At 50.9% G+C, this 23,330-nt stretch overlaps 2 protein-coding genes and 4 non-coding genes across 8 annotated transcripts in view; 3 read left to right on the top strand and 3 right to left on the bottom strand.

The window, feature by feature from the left end:
* Window positions 1–278: 278 nt before the first annotated feature.
* On the bottom strand, window positions 279–352 carry TRNAT-AGU. The gene has a single exon. It is a non-coding gene; the product is annotated as a tRNA-Thr (tRNA).
* Window positions 353–603: 251 nt separating this feature from the next.
* On the bottom strand, window positions 604–685 carry TRNAS-GCU. Its single transcript has one exon. It is a non-coding gene; the product is annotated as a tRNA-Ser (tRNA).
* Window positions 686–1,160: 475 nt separating this feature from the next.
* On the bottom strand, window positions 1,161–1,232 carry TRNAW-CCA. Its single transcript has one exon. It is a non-coding gene; the product is annotated as a tRNA-Trp (tRNA).
* A 7,626-nt stretch (window positions 1,233–8,858) lies between these two features.
* Window positions 8,859–17,741, top strand: TMEM107 (transmembrane protein 107). Of its 3 annotated transcripts, XR_005834738.1 has the most exons (6): window positions 8,859–9,085; window positions 9,268–9,335; window positions 9,440–9,540; window positions 10,096–10,192; window positions 16,650–16,886; window positions 16,970–17,741. XR_005834738.1 is itself a non-coding variant. In XM_008687983.2 (5 exons), exons 1-5 carry the CDS (start codon window positions 8,999–9,001, stop codon window positions 10,482–10,484), a joined length of 423 nt encoding a protein of 140 aa, XP_008686205.1. In that variant the 5' UTR covers window positions 8,859–8,998; the 3' UTR covers window positions 10,485–13,518. The 3 variants fall into 3 exon arrangements, 2 of the variants coding, with proteins under 2 accessions (XP_008686205.1, XP_008686207.1); XM_008687983.2 differs by lacking the exons at window positions 16,650–16,886; window positions 16,970–17,741 and adding an exon at window positions 10,415–13,518; XM_008687985.2 differs by lacking the exons at window positions 16,650–16,886; window positions 16,970–17,741 and adding an exon at window positions 10,280–10,315.
* On the top strand, window positions 11,100–11,235 carry LOC121102674. The gene has a single exon (XR_005834786.1). It is a non-coding gene; the product is annotated as a U8 small nucleolar RNA (small nucleolar RNA).
* Window positions 17,742–22,556: 4,815 nt separating the features above from the next.
* The window catches only part of VAMP2 (vesicle associated membrane protein 2), a 3,849-nt gene continuing 3,075 nt past the window's right edge, over window positions 22,557–23,330 (top strand). The window contains exons 1-2 of the mRNA XM_040629990.1: window positions 22,557–22,685; window positions 23,180–23,300. Coding sequence (XP_040485924.1) covers window positions 22,684–22,685; window positions 23,180–23,300 — 123 coding nt within the window. The 5' untranslated portion in view covers window positions 22,557–22,683. The remainder of the gene's footprint in view (window positions 22,686–23,179; window positions 23,301–23,330) is intronic.

Raw genomic sequence — 23,330 nt, 5'->3', positions numbered from 1 at the left:
TAAAAGAGGGCGGGACCATTCTGAGAGATGCGAAAACGACATGCAGGCGGAATCACTGAGCGTCTCGGGAAGTAACGACAAGGTGAGATCCGGAGGAGCACAGACGCCACTCTGGTGCTCGGCGGCATGGGTCAGGGCGCAAATACGGAGCCCGGGCCTGGCACCAAGCACGCGGCGTCGGCGCACGCAGTCACAAACACCCGAAAGAGAAAACGCGGAGAGAGACGGTGATGGATCCGTGGATGCCCAGAGGCTCTTCCCAAAAGCGAACAGCGCGGAGGCACCGCTGGGATTCGAACCCAGGATCTCCTGTTTACTAGACAGGCGCTTTAACCAACTAAGCCACGGCGCCCACCGCCAAGTTGCCCGCACCTTCTGTCCTTGGCCAGGTCACCTCTCTGGCAGGTGAGTGGATGCCTAGGTGCCACCTAGAACCAAGTTTTGGCCGTCCTGGAAAACGGAGTAGAAGGGACGAAAACCACGGTTGGGGGCGACCGCGGGGTAGCGGGATGATACGGAAACCTAATGAGGGCAAGTAGGAGGTAACGATAAATTTTTGCTTTGAGGTGACAAAACTGAATCCCGGTTGCGACAACCGCACGCCGACGAGGATGGGATTCGAACCCACGCGTGCAGAGCACAATGGATTAGCAGTCCATCGCCTTAACCACTCGGCCACCTCGTCCGCGGAGAAGCGGCTTCCGCTCTTCTCTCTGGGGCCTGAACTCGTCCTCCCGCCCGCCGGACCCGCCCACGTGGCGGACGGCAAGCGCCTCCGGAGATCCGACCGGTCCCGCCGACGCGCCTCGCAGGCGGCGGCCAGCTGAGCGACCTTCTTGCCCGCGCGCTGCACACTCTCCCCTCCGCGCCGAGCGACCCGCGGCGCGCGCCAGCCCTCCGGAGCCCTGTCCCCCGCACCCCGCACGCGCTTGCGGGACCCAAATCCGCGCCCACCAGCCCGCGGCATCTGGGCTCCCCCGACGGGGCGGCTCGGGACGCGGTGCCAGGGGCGCTCCCCTTCCGGCCCCTGCGAGGTGCTGCTTCGACCTGGGCGCCGACGCTTGAGGGTAGGTGGACAAGCCGGGGAGGGGAATAAATTAAAAAAAAAATAAAAACATTAAAAAAAAGAAGCCCTAGCAGGGAAAAAAAAAAAAACGAGCTGACCCCGACGTGATTTGAACACGCAACCTTCTGATCTGGAGTCAGACGCGCTACCGTTGCGCCACGAGGTCGGCCGGCCGGAGGACTGGACAGGTCTCCCCATGGCCACTTGGCGGCCAGCCGGGGTCCCGGCGACCGAGGCTGAGAGCCGAGAGCCTTCCCGAACTCTTATGTTCCGGCGGCGTGGGGGGTGCACCGTCCCTCCGCCTCCTGCGACTCGCGGGGCCCCCGCCCCCGGCGTCCTGCCCGCGAGCGCCTGGCCCGGAGCTGTCCCCAGGCCCTTCAGAGAGCATAGCCCGGAGGGGACGGACGGACGGACGGGCGGAGCGCGTGGGAGCGCTGTGGGAGCCCCGGGCACAAGCCGGGTGTGAGCCCAGCTCCTGCAGCCTTGCGCCTCCGACTGCGCGTTCCCGCCGTCCGCGGGGCCGACCTGCCCCAGCACTCGCCCCCGCCTCGGAGACTGATTTCATAGTCCAGCGTAGAGCCCCGGCTTCGGTAATTTCGTCGCTCGTTACGGTTCTGGGGAATAATTTACATGCAGTGACATACACAGACCTGAAGTGTGTGTTTTGGCAAGTTTTAACAAATGCAACCCACAACCCATTCAAGGTATAGGAAGGTTCCTCCACCCCCCAGAAAGTTCTTCCCGGCCCCTTCCCAGGGGCAACCGCTGTTCTGATTTCGATCACCACAGACGTCAGTCAGTTTTAGAGCTCCCCAGGTGAGAAGGAGCTGGCAATTCCTAGAGAGGAGTATCAGAAGCTAACAGAGACACACACCCCCCCTTTGCCTCTTGAGGCGTTCAACAGGCCAGCATGGCGAAAGAGGTCATGCTGTGTCTCCGTCCTTTCCTTCCAAGTCAGATGTCTGCGCATTCGGTACACTGGCGCTCCCAGAGTCCTCAGAGACCACAGAGATGCCACAGCTCCCCCCGCCCGCCCCGTCTCTCCCCAGTGACTTTCATTGACGCAGGGCAACATCTTTAAGAGCCTTCTTCTCTCTTGGTTGTCAAGACATTGGTCTGCTGGCTTTCCCTTCTTCGTCCCCAACCCGTGCTCCCCAGTCTATTTCTGTCCTTTAGCCATAGAGCTCTGTCACCACTTTCCCTGGAGTCAGCCATCCGTGTGCCCCGGGCTCTTGAAGCCTGCTCCCACGTCTGGATTCATCTGCCCACACTTGCGGGACACCTTCCCTTGACCCTGTCATCCTTCCCACTCCTTCTGCACTCCCAGCCAGGGGCTAAGCTAGGGCTGGGAGTCTCCTCTTGACTCCCCTCTCCCTCCCTCCCCATTCCCAGTCCCCAAGTCCTATCAATTCCATTTTCCTTCATGATTCTCCTGCTAGCCCTCATTCCCCACTCTCTCTTGCTGGATTATAGTAATAGACCCCTCTCTGATGTCTCTACCTCCAGAATAGCCACAGAGGATCATGTTTTTAAAATGCGAGCTCGATCCCATCCCACTGTGGCTTAAAATCAGTGCCCCATCCGCTTCGAGATTAAGTCCTAAATTATTGGCTGGGTGCGCAAGGCCATGCACTTCTTAAGTGGGCCCTGGAAGCCGGTTGCCAGCCACAGTAGTCGTGTGGTTTGGGCTCGCTATTGAACCTCCTTGCCTCTCCATGTCCCCGCACGGAAAATTGTCAGGAGTGTAATGTAATGGATCACTGGCAGTTTATTTACTAAGATAAAGTGCTCAGAACCTGACTGGTCATGATCGGTTATTATGGTTGTTATTAATATCTGGTCCTCGCCTGCTTCTTCAGTCACTGCCTCCTCACCTCCCCCGTGACAGCCACGGTGACTCATTTATAGTTCCTTAAACTCACTTTGGTCCCCACTGTCTCGGTGCCACTATCTCTGACTATCCTTCTTTGTCTGGATGACCCTTAACATATGCCCTCAAGACTCAATTCAAAAGCTCCCACCTCCCTACTTCCCCCCCCCCATCTGGGGAGGAGGCTTGTGATGTGTCTCCTGCAGGATAACACTTGAAACACTACTTTTAATTGTTTCCCTCACCACACTCTAAGTTACTCAGGGGAAGGAAATATGTATTCCGAGCACCCCATACAATTCCTGGAGAACAGTGGGTATTCAATAAACATTTGTGAAATTAAGGAGGGATAGCTTTAGCAAAAGCACTAGCGTGAGCAAGAGGCTGCTTTATAGAGGAACAAGACGTGTCTGAGTAGCTGAAGAGCATGGGGTGAGGTGGAAGTTTTTGTTAGAAAGGGAAGTTGGGTCAGTGAATACGGTACTGGGGAATGTGGACTTGATCTCTAGGCTGGGAAAGGTTCTGTAGCCGGTGTGAAGTATTATCAGTCGAGGGTCACCATCCAGAGTATTCTCGGATGTTTTAATCTCCATTTATCCCACCTGTTTCCAAGTTTTAGGAACCAATAGATTATTCCGTCCAGAGCTACATTGCTCAATATGGTAGACACTCAGGTGGCCATTCGATATGGGGTTTTCAAATCAAGTTCAAATTTAAAAATTCAGTCCCTCAGTCCTGCTAGCCCCATTCCAAGTGTTCGGTAGCCACAGGGAGCTAGCTGGCTACCACATGGGACAGAGACAATATGAAATATTTCCGTCATCATAGAGAGCTCTGTTGGATAGTGCTGATCCAGAGGCTGAAAGCTGGTGGCTTGAGGCTGTTGTATGCTGTATGTTGTTGTCATCAGGGTTATTTTTCTCCCTTTTCTTTCTTTCTTTCTTTTTTTCTTTTTTCTTTTTTTTGCCAGTAAGTTCGATACTAACATAACTGGAGTAAGAATCTGGATTTCTGTCCTCTCTCTAAAAAGAACCTAAAACAACAACAACAACAAAACAAAACAGAAAACCCCAAAAAACAACAACCACAAGAAAACTCCCAGAAACCTGGCAACACTGAATTTCTATCTCCTTCTTCAAAACAATTTCCTGAGGCCAAGTAGCTGCTGCCCCACAGAACCACAAAGGATGTTAAATCTACCCGTTCACAGTGATCCTGAAAACAACTACTCGGTCCCTTTTGGAAGATGGTCGGGAATTGACTTATTATTCCGAAAACCGGTAAATAAATGGGGAAAAAGAAATCACACGTGTATCCAGCTTTTCCTGCGTGACCTGTATCTCAGGGGAAACAACCAGTGAATGAAGGCACATTCTTATTTATGGAAGATAACAGGTGACCAACGCAGAACGGAACGATGTAATTAACACAACCCTGCTTTGCATCTCCTCCCGAAATAATGAAGCTAGGCAGCGGGGATCAGTTCAACCAGTCGGTGAAAAACTGACGGGAACTTTATGATGCCTGCCTCAGTGTGACTACGCCTGAATCCATTGCTCAGATTCAACACTGGAAAAAAAAGAGAGAGAGAGAGAAAGAGAGAGAGAGACAAGCAGCCAGGGTGCACCTCCTGATGTGATAGGATAAGAAATACAGGCCAACTCCCTCGCTGTCTATTTACCAGAAAATCGAACGCGAGAGTCATCAACCACCAGATCTAGCAACCAGTTTACAGGAAACACAGGACCTAGAGGAACGTGTGAAATGAGAGGACCAGAGCCCTGCCCACACACGGCCCAGTGTCTCCATCAGAGAAATTGCAAGGAAGGAGAACAAGGCGGAAGAACCCAAGATTAAAAAATAATAATAATAAAATAAAAATAAAAATTTAAGAGACACATCAAACAAGTGCAATGTGTGGACTTCATCGTATGTCTCTAGGATGGATATTGGGCAATCTGAGCTATTTGGTGATGTCTGGGATTTGCTTGACAATAACCTAGCGGGGCTGGGAGGGAGCTGGGAGTCTAGCTGAAACAAGGTTGGCGACGTGTTGGTAATTGTTGGAGCAGAATGGCAGGCTTCGAAGGGGTTCATCCTTACATTTTCTTTATTTGTGCATATGTTCGGATTTTTCCATGATAAAAACACTTTTTTCCCTGAGCTCTTTTCTGACCAGATCAAATGTTAGGACTTGTGGATTCCAGCCCTGGAGCAAGTGGACCCCGCTTAGGGAAGGACGTGCCAGGTCACCAGCAGTACCTCCTCTGGCCACAGGGTGGCTCTAACACTCGCTTTTGTGTGACCTCTGTGGGGCAGGCTTCTGGGAACCAAGGTCATGGAGAGTGACAGGACAGACCTAAATGCCTGCTCCCTGTTTATTAATTCATAATGTGAAATGTGACTACCCAGTTCTTAGCCTATTATAAACAGAATGGCCCACACTTCCAGCTGCGGGAGCCCCAAAATCTAGCAGTCATCCTTGACCCCTTCTTTTTTCTCACCCACTCATAGCCCCATGTTTAGCCCTTCTTATCTTTTAATGATCTCTTGATTCCTTACACTTTGTTCCGCTTTCTTTATTCCATCCTGGTCCAATCTCATTCTGGCCGTCCTGGGATCACTATATACCTTCTTTACAAGCCTGCTACTTAACATCTCAAAATCGATTTCTCCACATTGCAACCAAAGTCACCTTCTAGAATACAGACCTGACCAGGTCCCTCCCCCTGGCTGCAAGGCCCTGCAAGGCCCTGTGTCTGCCCATTCCACCCCACCCCACCCCACCCTGATTTCTTCTTCACCTTCCGTTACTAGCCTTCAGACATACTAGCTTCCCTTCTGTTCAACGAGCATACTGGCCTCGTGCCCACCTAAGGACCTTTGCCCTTGCTGTGCCTCTATCTGGAAAGTTCTTTCCCCACCTCTTCATACGGCTGGTGGACTCCTCCTCTTCATTCTATTTGTTCCGGGACTTTGGAAAATCTTGCAAAAACAGGTCCTGGGTTTTGCTCACTTTCGATGGATGACAGTGTTTCCTTCGTCTGTGAATAGTCAAACTTGATCAACTGTCACTGGGGGAGGTTGGTTCTGAAGGCCTGGGCTTCGCATTCCCAGGAGAAAAGTCTAGTGAGTTATAGGCAGAGGGAGGAGCCCCTCAGTCCTTGTATCTTATGTGTGCTCAGAACGTTTTTGCGCTCGCTCTGCTGTGCTTTCCATGGCAGACAGCACGTGGAGCCCAGCTCTCATTGTACTCAGGATGTCACCACTGTCACTTGTTTTGAGGGTCTCCTGCTGATGAGGGTCACCTCCAGGGAGAGAAGCAGTTGTACTTTGCCTGTCCCTCTTGAGATGAAGACAGTTTGCCTGTCTCTCCTGAGGTGGGGGAGGTTTGAAAATATTTTCAGAACTTGATAACAGTTCAACAGTTGAAGTGAGAACCTCCCCTACACACCTGAGAGCTCAGAAACCTGTGTGGGTAATATTTGGTTACCATCCAATATTTCTGGAGTAAACAGATACGGAGACTTGGCTGAATCTCACTCTTTATGCAAATAATTCCTCTGAAAAGTCTAAATGACTGCATTTTTTATTTTATGGGTTTCGGTGACCACATCGTCTCCTTTATGAGATTAAGGCTGTACTGCCCTTTAAAGAGGTGGTTTTAATGTCACAGCATAGTTTCAATATAGAGGAGTTTAACATGTAGGGACCATCAATCCCAGAAATCATTCCTTCTTTTTATAAAGCAATTTAATGTCTCAATGATATTATAGAAGAGCCAGAAGGAAACCTTAGAAAGGGTTATCATATAAAACTTTTTATTTATTTTTATTATATTATGTTAGTCACCATACAGTACATCCCTAGTTTTTGATAAAACTTTTTACTTTAAATAATCTGGTTTACTGAAAAGTTGCAAAAGTAATAAAGAGAGGGGCACCTGGCTGGCTCAGTCCATAGAGCACGTGACTGTTGATCTGTGGTCGTGAGTTCAAGCCCCAAGTTGGATGTAGAGCTTACTTAAAAAATATACATATATATATAAGGTGCGCCTGGGTGGCTCAGTTGGTTAAGTGTCTGACTCTTGGTTTCAGCTCTGGTCATGATCTCATGGCTCACGGTCTCTGGATTGTGAAATCTGGCCCCTGTTGGCTCCGTGATCAGTGGAGAGTCTGCTTGAGATTCTCTCTCTCCCTCTCCTTTTGAGATTATATATATATATAATCTCAGAGAATTCCCATGTGCCTTCGAGACCATGTTTGCTCTATCATTGCTGCTCCATCTCTACAGAAACACACATATTTTTCTAAACCATTCGGCAGTAAATTGCAGACCTAATGCTCCTTTACCCCTAAAATAGTGTTTATTTTCTAGCAAGGACATTCTCTTCCACAAAGGCAGTAGAATTATCAAAAATCAGGAAATTAACACGGATAATAGTGATATCTAAACTAGAGACCCTATTCCAATTTGCCAGTTGTTCCACTGATGTCCTTCGAAATAAAAGAAAGTGTTTGGGTTTTGTTTTTTTTTCTGGTCCAAGATCCATGATATTTCTCAAGTCCAATTTGTCACATCTTTTAAATCTCCCTATATCTGGATGAGCTCTTCAGTCTTTGTCTTTCATGACCTTGAACAAACACCTCCTGCCTATCTCTTTGAGTTCTGAATTTTTTTACCCTCTAGTTTAGAAAAGGGAAATCTATTACATTGGGGTCCTCAAATAGAGATATGTGTTTCCTCCCAATTTTGACATTTCCTACAACAAAGTTGAAGAATAAATGACTCATTTTTCAAAGGGCCTTTCCTTGATCTCTTATTCTAGCATTTCACTTTTAAAAATGTATTTATAGCACCTCTTACCCTGCGGATTTAGGATTTGTTTGCATGTTTGTAGTCCATCTCGATCTCCCTGAGAAGAATATAAACTCCAGGAAGGTAGAGCCTTCTGTCTGTTTCAAGAACAAGAGCTCAGCACTTGCTAGCTGGTCAATGAATATTTGTGGAATGAATTTAGAAATCAGAAATGCCCCCCCCGGGGGGGGGTGTTTAGCTTAGACCGGCTTAAAAGCACTGGGGTGGAGAGGAGGAAGAGAGATGATCTGCTAAATGCGATGGGGAGGTCCTGGGGACGCTGCGACCTGAGCAGGAGCAGTGAGGTCCGGGCACGAACTGTCTATTCTGCAAGGATCCCAGCTGAGAGCCCAAGGTCAGTGAGGACGCTGATAGTAAGAGGTTCTTGGACTGCAGCTGGGCAAAGTCGGGTGCCCACACCTTGGAGAGATAAGGAATCTGAGCACAGTCTGCATCGCCGCCCGCTCCTTGACTCGCAGGGCAGCAGGGCTCCGTGCCCTTCCGCCAGGTCACCCACTCCTTTTCCCCAAAAGCACCTCTCATCCACGTAGAGAGCTGGCCATTTTCTGCTCTCTGCGATTCCCTTGCCAAGCCGAGCAAAAGCGTCTGGGGACTCGGGTGGGGGGGTGGGGGTGGGGTCGGGTCAGAGAACCAAAGAGGGTTCCGGTCCGGGGTCCTCGGATAATCAGGGACTCCGTGACCATCTAGTAAGTGACGTCCGGACAATACAGGGACATCCACGTCTCGGCGTTTCGTTCCCGCGTCTGCTCGGGCCCAGGGCAGTGGGGAACCACAGGGAGGCAAAGGAGCGAGAGAGAGTGCCTTAGGCCCGGCAGCGCCCTAAGACCGGCGTGGCGGGGACAGCGGTCTCCGGCGAGGACCTCGGGCGGAGGGCCCTCCCAGGCTACGCGGCGGGGACCGAGAGCCAGACCGCACCCCTCGCGGCCGACCCCCAACTTGCGCCAGCGCGGAAGGGTGCCGCCGCTCGAGAATTGAGTGCCCTCGCGAGATTTCCCGAGATCCGGCCGCTGCGCCAGCTGACGCCGTTGCCAAGGCAACTGGGCGGTGCCAGCACGAGCGGGAAGGAGGCGTCCGTCGAATTTTTGCGTGCCAGCCTGGAAGACTTGAGGAGTGGCCCTTCCTGAGCTTCCAGCCCCGCAGAGCGCAGCCTCCGCTCCAATCGGTACCCCTGCCCCACGGGGGCCATGGGCCGGATCTCGGGGCTCGTGCCCTCTCGGTTCCTGACGCTCCTGGCGCATCTAGTGGTCGTCATCACCTTGTTCTGGTCCCGGGTAAGACCACGGCCACCCCCCCTCCCGCCCGCAACCCCATTCCCACCTTGGGGTGCTCCCAGCCCCTCCGTGCCCATTCCCCAGGACCTTACGTGGGCGGGTCCTCCCATCCCCCTCTGACCCCAGTGCTGCCCCGCAGCCCGCCCCTCTTTCACTTTCTTCCTTTCTGCCCTGCTCCCCAGGACAGCAACATCCAGGCCTGCCTGCCTCTCACGTTCACCCCGGAGGAGTATGAGAAGCAGGACATTCAGTGAGCATTCGGGGGGCAGGGTGGTTAGAAGTCAGCAATACCGGGAGTGGAGGAGGGTTTGAAGAAGTCCAGGAGGTCTGAGCCAGTCCCCTTCCTCTCTGCAGACTGGTGGTAGCGCTCTCTGTCACCCTCGGCCTCTTTGCAGTGGAGCTGGCGGGTTTCTTCTCGGGAGTTTCCATGTTCAACAGCACCCAGAGCCTCATCTGTATCCTTTTACGCACGGCCCATTTCCATCCCGACTCCCTCCAGCCACCTAACTCAGCCTTTCTGGCACAATGGTGTGTGCTCTGGCGGGGGCAAACAGTCTCTCCAGTTGATAGATCTTCTTAGACAATGTGGAAGATTTAATAGGATTTTCAATCGTTTGTTAAGCTCCCGCCATGCACCACGCACTGGAGATCCCAAATGGGAGTAAAACACAGTTTTCCACCTTGAGCTAGCAGTGTATCAAGTCACTGTGCGCATTCTTGTGTGCCTGGGGTAGATGGGGAGCCTACTCTGGGACCTGAAGGGTCCAGGCTAGCCCCTAGATACCGGGTTGGGGTAGCCTGGGATCCCAGCTGTGCAGGCCCAGCTCTGGTCTCTGTTCACATGGCTGTCCTAAAACTCAGAAGTCAGGGCTGTAGGCTCTGGCCTTTGCAGTGTGGTGAGGGAGCAAGGGGTGACCCTGAGTGCGGACGCCAGTCCCAGCAACGGCTTTTTCTGGCTCATAACTACCTATTGAACCAAAGGCTTTCCTTGACTCTGGTGCATTCCCAAGCCATTGGGGCTCATTGTAGTGCATCCGTGGCCCTGTCCTTTTTCATATTCGAGCGTTGGGAGTGCACCACGTACTGGTACATTTTTGTCTTCTGCAGGTATGGTAGCACCCAATGTTTGGGGATGGGGGAGGAAGGTTTACTCAATCTGAAGGTTTCCCCCACCCAGGCCTTTACTCCCTGTAGGAGATAGAAGATCCACTCAACATCCTGTAGTCTCTTGAAGTTCCCCCTCCTGCACTTTTGGGGTGGAGTCTCTGGTTTGGGGGCTTAGGGATTTTTTTTGGAAGGAGCCTTGAACCCACCGCCTACTGTCCGCAGTGCCCTCCCAGCTATCACCGAAATGGCATTATTCGTCAGCGTCTTTGGGCTGAAAAAGAAACCTTTCTGATACCTTCATGACGGGAGCATAGGATTGAAGATTGGACGAGCAAGGGACTATTCACCATTCCCGACACGAGAAAGGCTGTCTTCAGCCCTCCCCCTAACTGCATTTGGTGGAGGATGTCGGAGTTTGTGTTAGGGTAATTATCACTTGAATCTGGGATGATCAACGTTTTATTTAGTGCTTTGTAATTAAAATATATTTTAGAGTAAGATCAAGACTTACAAAACTTTTAGGGGAGAATTGGGGTGGCCAAACTACTAAAGAAACGGAAGGCTGATTTCCAGCCTTGCAGTCTGTAAGATCATATGTTTCGCTTTTATTTTGGTTATTACGGTAGAGTCTGGCGGAAGGGAGTGGGCGGGGATATGTAAATAACAAGTGCTGTCTGCTGTTAGGGTGCCAAGCTCGTGAGTGGAGCATTCTGGGAGGGCTTAGTTTATCTTTTTTTTGGCAGCCAAATGGGGAAAAATGCTTTTTAATACTGCAAATACATGTAGCAATAGAAATGGAAGACCCTAGATAACTCCAGGTTGCTGGGGCTACCGCGTTATACACTTCACCCTACACGTAAGCGGCATCCTTTGCTTTGAGTAAGGAATGCGCCGAGTTACGGCTTTATCGTCAGGTAGGATAATCCTTACCTGTTCCTCCTTTCGGAGGGCAGATCGGAACATGATGATTGGAGCTCGCATGATTCGTGATTAGCGTCTCTGCGTGGCCAGGGCTTGCAACACCCTGGTCGCTCCTGTCTGAGTCTTCCTGACGATCATCCCTATTTATGTGCGTGGAAACGGGCAGTTCTCAGAACTCGGTTATCGTGTTTGGTTCTTTTTAGTGATAAGGGTTGTTTGTTGGTTGTGTGCTTTGGGGTTTTAAGTGTGGGGTGTTGCCGATGGTGTTGAATGTCTGTGGAGGGCAGCTCTATCATTTGTTAGGGATTTTCATTTTTCCAGGAACATCGATCAGAAATAGGTGTCTGGTTTGCTGCGTGTTTCTGAGCTCCAGTCTCTCGGTTAATTGTAAAAAAGCAATATGTGAGAAGACCTCTTGCTCAGAAAGCTGGGCTTAGCTTTAGCGGTGGTGGGGTTAGGGGTCTGGTGAGCAGGGACATGCTCAGAAGGAAGTTACTGAAATACACTGGTGGGCATTGTGCAGAGGCGCTAGCGGAGTCTGATGGGCTGCCCCGTCCTTACAAGAGGGTTCTCATGGTCTTATTTCCTGGCAAAGGTTCAGTGTATGTTCAGGAAGGTTCTGTCTGTACTTTCCAGTCCTGAATGCCGGAACCCAGGCCATCCTAAATAAGAAGAAGGCATCCCGAGTGGTGCCTCACAGACCTAGAACCTTTCCCTACACGCCTGTCCCTTCTGGCAGTCCTTCCTCCTGAGCGTGAATTCAATAAATACTTACCGCAACGCACTGTGGTAGGTACCGAGGAAATAGTGGTGAATATGATCCGTGCTCAGCCTCAACCATCACGGATACTGTGGCTCTTGCAGAGGAACACCTTCCCCCTACTCCCAGAGAAACTGAATAGCACATGTGGTGAGTGCTACAAGGGTTGCAGGTGCTCTGGAGTAGGGATTGCTTTGCCCAAGGTGACAGGCTGCTGCTCCTGGAGGAGCAGTGTGAGTGAGGACCTGGAGTGTGGCCTGAGCAGAGAGGTCGGCGGCAGGTTGTGCTGGAGGCAAGGAAGGTGGACATTGCGGGCTGTGCTTACAGGCTGATCAGGAAGGTCACATCCCGCGGCAGTCTAGCTGTCACCCGCACCCACTGGTGGGCTCCGATTTGCAGAAGCCGACTTTGTGTTATTCAGAAACATTGTGGGCTAGTTGCACCGCAGCTATTATCAGAAATTCTGTAAACTCACAAATAAATTATATTTAAAAACAGAGGTAGTACTCATTTAAATAAAATAAAAACCTAGAGGTAATACTCAGAACTCATTACTTCCTGATTATTTTTTTCCTGTTTATTTAGTTTGTAGGAATTTTATTTATTTTTATTGAGTATAGTTGACACACAGTGTCCCATTAGTTTCAAGTTCCTGATTATTTTCGACATTTTACTATTATGTGCTCTCAAGCTTATTTACATTTACTGTATCTGTATAGTGGAAGTTCTATCTAAAGATGGGCTACTACTTGTGTTTCTCTTCCAAACTCACAGAGACAGCAAGCTGGTATTTTGAATTTGGTCCTGGTAGGAGTATTTACACCACAGAAATTGGCAAATGCTACTTATCGGGCTTTGTTGATTGTCTGGCTTTAAGAAGATGATGGGGAAAATGTTAATAATGCAGGTTAAATTTTAAAATGTCGTGTCTGTTACATTGTGAATAGCACACAAAATGGAGGAAATATTCCCCCCAGATGTTGAAAACTATTGTCAGATTCAGCAAAGAAGTTCGTCAAGTCATTGAGGGACGAGGGAAGTCTCAACATATCCCCAATGTTTCATTTTTTTCTTAACTCAAAAAATGTAAATAAAAATATGAACCAACATTTGTACTGGAGATACCCCTGGACTTGGGACACAGCTCCATCTATGAAGTCATGAAGACAGGAGTGGAATTTACAATAAAGACTATTGTATGTTTTCTTAATATCTGTAAATTCTGTGTTGCACATCCTTTGAATCAGTAAGATTTATAATAAACTTACGTCCATACATAAACGCATACTATTTTTGGAGAACTGGTGGTGGGTTTTGTTTTTTTCCCCAATATTTTATTTATTTGAGAGAGCGAGAGTGCGTGCAAGAGTACAAGCCGGGGAGCAGCAGAGGCAGAGGGAGAAGCAGGCTCCCCACTGAGCAGGGAGCCTGATGCGGGGCTCCATCCCAGGATCCCGAGATCGTGACCTGAGCCGAAGGCTGACACCTTACCAACTGAGCCCCTGGGTAGCTGGTTGAACATCTATCAGCAGCTGCTGCCCCTGCCATCCCAAGAAACTGTTCATCACTAATCCTTGTTTCTAAATCCAGAGGGCACTTCTCAGACTTTGGCTTGAACTCTTTTCAATAAATAATATGTCGACCACTCCTGTCTTTTGAATTTTTTTCTCCTTTGGCCTCTGAAAACCAGTTCCCCTGGTTCACCTCCCACTATTCTGGATGCTTCTTCTTAGGCTCATTTAATACTGACTGCGTACCTACAGTCGGTCAGTCGCTGGGGACCTGCTACTGGGTTGCTTCCCTTCCTTACCCCTTACCTGTTGCCAATCACTGCACCCGCCTCTTGTCCTCAGACACCATCAAGCCGCTGCTTGTTTCCAAGCATACGCTCTGTTCTGTGAGCCCTAGTCCAGGGCAAAGACCATGGGCGCAAGCTGTGGAGCACATCCGGGGTTCAAAGTGTCCCTCCCCTTCTTGGCTGTGTGACTGGCAACAGGCCACTTAACCTCTCTGTGCTTAACCTCCTTCACCCACACTCCAGAAGTAGGTACTACAAGCACTTCAACTGTCCGTCTCTTAGTCCACACCAGAGGCTTTGCCGATTAGCGTCAGAAATAGGTTTTCAGGGGCGCCTGGGTGGCACTGTGGTTAAGCGTCTGCCTTCGGCTCAGGGCATGATCCCGGCGTTGCGGGATCGAGCCCCACATCAGGCTCTTCCGCTATGAGCCTGCTTCTTCCTCTCCCACTCCCCCTGCTTGTGTTCCCTCTGTCGCTGGCTGTCTCTATCTCTGTCAAATAAATAAGTAAAATCTTAAAAAAAAAAAAAAATAGGTTCTCATTTTACTGCGAAGTTAGTGGCTCATGAGCCAGGATAAGCCAGTCACGGAAGACAAATACTCCTTGGTTCTACTTATGTGAGGTACCAAGCATAGTCAGAGTCATACAGACGGAAAGTAGGATGGTGGATGCCAGGGGCTGAGGGGACGGGGGTGAGGAGTTGTTGACGGGGTGGAGTGTTGCGGTTTTGCAAGACGAAAAGAGTTCTGGGATTGCTTGTAAAACAGCATGAATGTACTTAACACTACTGAATTGTACACTTAAAAGTGGTTAGGATGGTAAATTTTGTTACGTATTTCTGACAGTTTAAAAGTTAAATAGATGATTTGGGCGCCTGGGTGACTCAGTCAGTGAAGCATCTGCCTTCGGCTCAGGTCGTGATCCCAGGGACCTGGAATCGAGTCCTGCATCAGCGGCGGGGGGGGGGGGTCCCTGCTCAGCGGGGAGTCTGCTTCTCCCTCTGCTGCTCCCCCTGCTTGTGCTCTCTCTCTCTCTGACAAATAAATAAAGTCTTTGGGAAAAAATAGAAATTAAATAAATTTAAAAATAGAAAACAGTGGGGGAAAGAATTAGTCAGTAAAGGTTATTAGAAAATTGAGTAGCCATCTGGGGAAAAATATGGATCAATACCTTACACCAGTATTACGAATAGATCAAAGGTGACAGTGTAAAAAACTACAAGCATAAAAGGACTGAAAGAAAACTTGACATTTTTAACCTTTTATGTTGACTAATTTCAGACCTACAGCTTGCGTGGCCGAGTCATGATTATGGAAACCAGGATGTTAGCATTGATGCCATACTATGACCTCATCGACAGCTCTGATTTGAATTTTGCCAGCTTTCCCACTAATTCCCCTTTTCTGCCGCAGCCTGTAATTCAGGATTTCACATCGCAGTTACTTGTCACTCTTAGGCTTTTCAACCTGAGACCAGCCCTCGGTTCCTTTTTTTCTGCCGTTCACCATCGTGACACATTTGGAGAGTCCTGGTGAGTGGTTTTGCAGAATGTCTCTCCATTTGGATTTGTGCAGGGTTTTCTCATAGTCAGATTGAGGGTATGCATTTTTGGCAAGAATACCACAGCAGTAAATAGTTTGGCATCAAGCGGACATTTCTGAGTATGAAAACAAAACACAGGGGCGCCTGGGTGGCACAGCGGTTAAGCGTCTGCCTTCAGCTCAGGGCGTGATCCCGGCGTCATGGGATCGAGCCCCACATCAGGCTCCTCCGCTATGAGCCTGCTTCTTCCTCTCCCACTCCCCCTGCTTGTGTTCCCTCTCTCGCTTGCTGTCTCTATCTCTGTCAAATAAATAAAATCTTTAAAAAAAAAAAAAAGAAGGTATTCCTTCAAAAAAAAAAAAAAAGAGAAAACAAAACACAGAAGTCCTAAAAGAAAATCCTGATGCATTTAAATGTGTATTAAAAAGGCAAAGAGTATGCATGGTAAAAAAAAATCATAAGCAAAAGCTAACATAAATGACAATCTAGAGAACAATATAGTTATAATTCAATTGCAGGGAAAGGGGCTAATTTTGAAACATGAAAATCTACAAATCTATAAGAAATATACCAATGGTCCAATAATAAAGGTACAGAAAAATTGCATGGATATTTCACAGGAAAGGAAATGTAAAGAACTCTCAAATACATGAAAAGATGCCTAACCTCTAAAAGAAATGCAAATCATGTTTAACTTAATTTGTAACCCCCAAAAAGTTTCATTAAGAGTTGAAGAGGGTACGGGTTTAAGGAAACAGGCCTCACCTCTTTATTGGTGGGAGTAAAAATGGGTAACACACCCACAAAGCGCAGTTTGGCAATAGCCACAAAAATCATAAAGCAATCAAAATCACAAATACTCATACCCTTTTGGCCTAGGATTTTCACTACTAGGAACTAGGCCTGCATATTTGCACATAGGTGAAATGGGAACATGCAGATTATTCTTTGCAGCTTTGCTTGAGTTGGCAAAAGTATGTCTGTCAACAGGAGATTGGTGGAATTACATTGTAGCCTTAACACGAGGCAGCCAGGAAAGAAACAATCTCCGAGAGGGGTCCTGTCCCACCCCGGCTCAGTGGGAGGGTCATGGGACTCTTGACCTCAGGGTCATGACTTTGAGACCCACATGGGGTGCAGAATTTACTTAAATAAATAAAAAACTTAAAAAAACCCAACTCTATATGTTAAGTGACAAAAGGACCTTGTGGCACGGTTCCTATGATTCACTTCCATTTGGGTAAAAAGCGGAGACCATGAGCCCTGCCCATGTCTGGAAGAAGGTCACAGTAACTGGGAAGATTGGGGTTGAGGACAGAAGCTGGAGGGCAGGGAGACAGGGCAGGAGGGGAGATGTTCTCCAGGTGCTCTTTTGAACTTGCGGAATCTTGAAGCACACACATTATCTAAAAAGACGAAACTGTCACCTTTTTAAAGAATGTGAGCCCGCAGCTGCTGATGTTCCCTGTCTGGAGATGAAGCTAAGTCAGAGTCCCGCAACGCTCAGCAAGGGAGAAGCAGACCCCCGACGACAGCACGTGAATGCCTGTTTCCTGCTATTTCCAGTGAAGTTGTAGCACGAGACCCCCGGATTCTCCTTCTTGGTTGAAATCTGTTTGAGCTTGTTGGCAAGTGTCTTCATTGTTACTTCCGTCAAAGAGCGCGATGTTTTCGGTAGTTTTTATTTTTTTCAGGTTACGGAGGTCTAACTGACAAAAACCCTGTGTTTTGATGATCTTTCTTGTGTATTATTACAGCTCCTGGTGCCAGCAGAGTGGAAAGGAAGCCTCATCTCACTGGAGAGGAACAGAAGGCCCAACGAGAAAGCCATTAACTTCACAAAGAAACAGAGACCTGGGGCTAGAACCCAAGTCTCCTGACGGTCAGGCCGAATCAGCTGGCTCGGTGGGTACAGCCTGCAACAATTGATCTGGGGGTTGTGAGTTCGAGCCCCATGGTGGGTGTGAGATTACTTAAAAAAAAAAAAAAAAAGCCAATAAGGCCTCATTGAGCATCTTCTACCTGCCAGGCTCTGGACATGGTGTGTGTGAGGTTCCTCACAGTCTGGAGCCCCCCCTGCTGCCCCCAACACATGCAGAGCTAATGACTAGAGGGTTGCAGTCAGGATTTGGGACCAGGAGGCCTCCCAGGTCCAGAAGACTGTGATCTGCCTTCATCTTGTCTTACCCGCACCGGGCTTGGGCACCCGGCTTTCCCACCACGCATGCCCACACTACTCTGTCCTCCGGTTGGGACAGGAGCTGGCTCCCCAGCCACACTGGTCCCAATGCCCAGGGCTTCACCAGCCCAAACAGGGCTGTCCTTCCAGGAACAGTGGACACACAGGTGCCTAGGCACTCGCCATTCGCAATCCATCTGCCCGCTCTGCTGGGTTGGCATCTACAACACTCGTCACCGAAACCGTAGTCCCCTGTCATTCATTATTCATTCGCCGGCCTTGTTTGCCTTGGATCTGGCACTATGCTTGGCCCTTGGGCGGGGAGAACAGATTAAAAAGGTACCACATTATGTATGTTTCATGCAAAAAAAAACTTTTTTAAAAAGGTATTCTATATGTGGAAGGAAGTTGATTAACCAACTTACAAAGACTCTGTCAAGGCATTTCTCTGCACCTAGCTTTCCCCCAAATGTAAAATCAAGACAGTACCCACCTCATAGGATTGTCCCGAGAGATGGTTGATCATGGGGACTGTCTACAACCGCATTCCTAAGAGCACTGTTATAGGAGCAAAAGAATTGGAAACAACCTAAAAGTCAGTCTTTGAAGGACTAAACTGTGGTGAGCTTTCTGGCTAAATATGGAAGATTGGCCACGAGCATTTCTCTTCCCTCCCTTCCAAAAGTGAAGTATATAACAGGAGAGGAGTCAAAGATAGATACATCAACAAGGACCAAGAGACCAGAGAGACAGCAGTGGACAGGAGATTTCAACAGTGGCTAAAGGGGGGGGAGTGGCAGGGCAAGCAAGGGCAGGGGGAGTCAGGACGTGACATCCGAAGATCCTGGAGGTCACCAGATCCCCAGTCAAGGCCTGGCTGAAGCCAGGCGATGGCTGAGAGCCCAGATTTCAAAGTGTTGAGATCCTTGGTGCTCCCTCACCTCTCACATCAGAGTCGCACACACCATCCCCCACATCCCGATTTTCAGGGAGGCTTTGGACTTGGGGACAGCAAGAGCAGTAGACATGAGGCTTGAGGCTACAAACAGGAGCTCCCAGCCTGCTCCAGATTCTGCTCCCTCCACAAACAATGAGGGTGGGGATGGAGAATGGAGGATGCTTCTCTCAAAAAACTGAACAGTCCCAGAGAAAGCCTGCCACCTATCAATTGACATTTCGGAGTCCCCATGAAAAGGCTTCCACTGTCCTGCAGGAAGGCCAAAGGTCAATGAATGCTCCCCCATCACACACACACATCTTCCAATCAGCCTCTTGGTGGCTCCCAATTAAAGCCAAGGACCAGCAGACATTTGAGGAAGGCCTGCAAAATGAGAAAGAGAATCCTCCCACGTGTTAAAAAAGCAATTTAAAAAAACCCCCAAAACTGAAAGGGGGCCACCTGGGTGGCTCAGTCAGTTAAGGGTCCAACTCTTGATTTCAACTCAGGTCATCTCTGGGTCTTGAGAAAGAGCCTCGAGCAGGGACAAGGAGGTCTCCCTCAGACTCTGACCCTCCCCCCACCCCCGCTGGTACTCTCTCTTTCTCAAAAACAATAAAAATAAAAACAAACTGGAAGAGACAGAGATAGATACGGCGTGGGGATGGGGGCACAAGAAAAAGAAAATAGCCTATAATTGGAAAGCTAAAAAAAAAAAAGGGAAGGGGTTTTGATGCATATAGTCTGTGAGCATTTGTGTTTTTAAAAAGAAAAAGGAAGCATCTATGTCTTTTTGTCTCTGCATGAACTAGTCTGGAAGGTTTACAAGACTGGAGACAGCAGCTGTGTCGAATAGGGGTCTGCAGCAGCTCAGAAAGAGGGTTTGGCTGTGCATTCTTGTGTACCTTTGAATTCTGATTTTTGATTGTGTTACCTATTACCGAGTTTAAAATCTAATGCTGAATAATAAAAATATAATTATTATTGTCAGAGAGCTAAGAAAGAAATTGCATTTTGGGGAATGAAAAAAATAAATATCACAAAAACCTCCCCCCCACACCCAAAAAGGAGAGTACACAAAACCTTCCAGGGCATAGAACAAAAAGACAGATGAGTTGGGGGGGTGGCCAAGGGAACCTCAGCTTTATGTCTAATGTTTTAATTTTTTTTTTTAAGATTTTATTTATTTGACAGAGATAGAGACAGCCAGCGACAGAGGGAACACAAGCAGGGGGAGTGGGAGAGGAAGAAGCAGGCTCATAGCGGAGGAGCCTGATGTGGGGCTCTATCCCAGAACACCGGGATCACGCCCTGATCCAAAGGCAGACGCTTAACCGCTTAACCGCTGTGCCACCCAGGCGCCCCCTAATGTTTTAATTTTTTACAAGGAGAATATAGTCATATTAGTGTGTAATTAAAAAATGCAGCACATGTGGAAATCCCCGTGAAGCCCAGACCTTGAGGTAGGCTCCTGGGAGTTTCCTTTCCTTCCAGGAGCCCAGGGCTGGGCAGGCAGCCCCCAAGCCTTCCAGGACTAGAGGGCTCAGGCAGAGGTCACAGGGATCACAGGCCTTGATAGCTGATTGGGATAGAGGTGGGGTGAGCCCCTGGGTCGCTGTTCCAGGCGGCATTCCCAAGGGCTCGCTCCTTTTGCTCCTAATTATAAGGCCTTGTACTTATAAGCATTGAGGGAAACACAAGGTTTCTGAAATTAATCACTATGTGGTCTTGTTTGACTCATGGATGGAAGGAGTTTGTGAGTCAGTGTGGGAATGACCCAGCCCCGTTCCATTCCAATGTCTAAATCTGCTGTTGTTAGAAGAGGACAACATAAGAGAAAATGTTTATTAAAGTTTTTATCCTGGGCCGCCTATGTCAGAGTCACCAGAGGAACCTGTTAGAAATGACCTTGGGCCCCCTCCCACATCTTTTGAATGAGTCTTGGCAGTGGGGCCCAGAGATTCGGCTGCCAAACCCTGAAGCAGGCAAATATAGAAGCCACTGTCTCCGTAAAGATATTACTCTACCTTTCTTTAGTTCAACTTCTATTTTGGGTCTTCATTCTACTGCTTGCAGAAAACATTCCCTTATCCGTTTCCAGGTGAACTCCGTCATCCCACACCATTCCCTTCTCTTGCCTCCACCATTGATCTAAATTTGGGGAGTCCCTTAGCACTGAGGCATAGGGGGTTGGTAGGGAGAGTCCTCCCTCTAAGATAAATCCTCCTGGGTTCCCACCTCCATGGATCAGACATGTCCTTATTTCTACCCTCCTGCGGCTGCCCCCTAGGACCTAAAAGCGATGTGCCAGCTTTCCAAGCCACACACCGTGGCCTTGACTCCCCAGATGTATTCTGGGTTCTGTCCCTCCCATGTCTTCTGGACTTGGCCATGGGGAAAAATGAAAATCACTCCAAAAACAATGTCTAACATCTTGTCTGGTCCTCCACTAGCTTCTCTCTAGCTAGCTCAGGGTAGCAGGGCTGGTGGGGGTGGGGCCTCCTCCTGTTTCTACCTCCTTCCCCAACTTAGACCCAGACACTACAGCTTTTGAACTTAAAAGCCTGGAATTTGGCATCTTTGTTCTCTGGCTAGAAAATAGAGTAGTCTCAGTGCCAAAAAGCAAAAGCTAGCACCCCACAGTGCCATCTGGGCCCCCAGACAAGCCGTTCTTTTCTCCCTTTTCACAGAGGCTGACCCACTCAGACTTTCTGGGCCGGGGCACAAGGACCGGGGAAGTGGCTGCTCCTTGGAGGGGGAGGGAGCTGAGAGTATCTTATCTTAGATCTGCTGAGTCCCCACACCCAACACCCTATTCACTCACCTCCCCCAGACAGCTGGGAAATGACACCTCTGGTGACAGAGCCAGTCCCTAGGCTTCTGCTGGGAGGGGGTGGGGCGCTGCATGGGGGAAGGCTCTCACACTGGAGGCCCTGGGAAGCCTGCGTGGGGGAGGGAAGAAGCTGGCATCAAGGCCACCAGCCTCCCTCTGCTCCCCTTCCAGGGATGCAGTGAGCACCCCTGCCCCAGGACCATGATGCCTCCCCTAACACACCTCCTCCTTCACTTTTGAGGCTTGCTTTGACCCGCCGCACAGGATCGGCAGCTCATCTGGTCCCATTCTCTCTTGGAAGGGCCAGGCCTGCTGGGGATGAGCCGACTAGAGTGTATGCAGCTGCTGTTTAGAGGATCTAAGGAGAGACCAGTCAGGGATGGAGGGGGGCGTGGATAATCTCCTCTACCGTGTTCAGATCAAGCCATTTAACATACATGTAGCGTCTGCAAATGTAAGGTATGTGGGGTCCAGAGATAGGACAGGAACCAGACAATGTCACACCTATGAGACTAATCCCCACGTAAAGTAGTACCTTGTACCCGGGTACTGCAGGGGCAGCCCTTGCCTACTGTCTTCCCCCTAAAGAGAAAGAGAACACCAAGCAGAAAACCCTCAAAGGCCCTCTCTGTCGCAGCCTGGGGTCAGAGGCTGAGCCCTCCTTCTGTTGCCTGGGAGCTGACCCAACTCTGGGGCAGAGCTGGGTTTTGGCCGGTCTGCGGCCACCATGTGAAGCAGCCCCACGGGATAGCCTCGTGCCCTCCACTCTCGGCCTTAACCTTGCCCAACCTCAGTCAAGCACCCCTTGTCCGAGCCCCAGTTGTGAGGAGCGGCAGCTTGCACACTTGGCAGTGACTGGCTTGGGGTGGGGGCAAGAGCCTGCCTCTTCCTTCACACCTCGCGACTCAGTGGGCGGGGGCCTCAGGCCTCCCCTGAGCGGTCCACTGGCTGGACGGGCCCAGGGCACCTGCTCCCGCTCGCTCAGTCCACCTCACCAGCAGGGTCCCAGCTACCCGCATTGCCCCGGAGACCTGCACTTGCCCCAGACCACTGCAAACCCTTATGGTCGCCGGCGCTGGGGCCCGCGCGCAGGCCGAGGCCTTGGTGGTGGTGGGGAATTGGGGTGCGGACTGGTTTACGGGTTTCGCGGGTGCGGGAGGACGTGGCCCGGGGCTTAGGGGCGCAGTCAGGGCCAGGGGGCAGAGGCGTGGGGCGGCTGTGAGGGTACGGGGCGGGTCGGCGGAGGGTACGCGGAGCCGCAGCGGCAGGGCTCCGCGCTCACGGAGCTGCGGCAGGGGCGGGGCCCTCGCGGTCCACCGCCCGGCCGGCCGCGCCCCGCCCCCACCGCCCCGCTCCCGACGCACCGCCCGCCGCGCCCCGCCCCCGTCCGCAGTGCCCGGATGTGGGTGACGTGCGGCCGCCATCTTCCCGTCCCGGGCAGCCAGCTCTAGTCGGAGCCAGCGCGAGCTGTCGCCGCCGCCGCCGCAGCTGCCGAGTCGTCCGCCCGCCCGCCGCCCCCGCCATGTGAGTCGGCCGCCCGCGCCTGCCCCGGGCCTGCCTGCACCGGCCGCCGCCCTTGGGAGCCGGTCCGGGGAGCGCCCGGGGTTCGGCCAGCGCCCCCAGCCCAGGCCGGCGCCCGTGACTGCGCGCGGGCAGCTGGAGAGCGCCGCGTCCCCGGGCTGGCAGCGCGGGCGGTGGCCGCGGGAGGGAGCGGACCCCGCGTCCGCCCGCCCGTGGCCTCGCCGCTGCCTGTCATTTCGGGTCGACCCCGGACCTTGTCTTTGAGGTCGCCCTTATTTGACGGGCGGGGAAACTGAGGCCCGGAGGGGGGAGGGGGCCTGACTCAAGGTCACGCAGCTAAGCGGTAGCGGGGCCGGAGTCCAGGGCTCCCATCGGGTGGCCTTCCTCCGGGGAAGGAGAAAGGGAGGGACGGATGGATGGACCGGAGGATGGGCGGAGCCCTGGCCGCGGGGCCGGTGGCTCCAGGCTTCGGGTCTTAATACGTCCCTGCCCCTCAGGTCGGCTACCGCTGCCACCGCCCCCCCTGCCGCCCCGGCTGGGGAGGGAGGCCCCCCTGCGCCCCCTCCAAACCTCACCAGTAACAGGAGACTGCAGCAGACTCAGGCCCAGGTGGATGAGGTGAGCCGGGGGGGGGGGGGGGGGGGGGGG

The sequence above is a fragment of the Ursus maritimus genome, unplaced genomic scaffold (genome assembly GCF_017311325.1).
Source record: "Ursus maritimus isolate PB19 unplaced genomic scaffold, ASM1731132v1 scaffold_14, whole genome shotgun sequence".
NCBI classification, from domain to species: domain Eukaryota; kingdom Metazoa; phylum Chordata; class Mammalia; order Carnivora; family Ursidae; genus Ursus; species Ursus maritimus.
The sequence above is the reverse complement of the archived record's forward strand: the minus strand, read 5'-3'. Positions and strand labels throughout refer to the sequence as shown.

What these genes read in the sequence shown, in the direction of transcription:
- TMEM107 (XM_008687983.2), top strand. Translation starts at nt 8,999, where the DNA reads ATGGGCCGGATCTCGGGGCTCGTGCCCTCTCGGTTCCTGACGCTCCTG. An exon ending in TATGAGAAGCAGGACATTCA is followed by an intron (nt 9,336 to 9,439) that starts GTGAGCATTCGG and finishes TCCTCTCTGCAG; the next exon opens with ACTGGTGGTAGCGCTCTCTG. An exon ending in CAGCACCCAGAGCCTCATCT is followed by an intron (nt 9,541 to 10,095) that starts GTATCCTTTTAC and finishes TGCATTCCCAAG; the next exon opens with CCATTGGGGCTCATTGTAGT.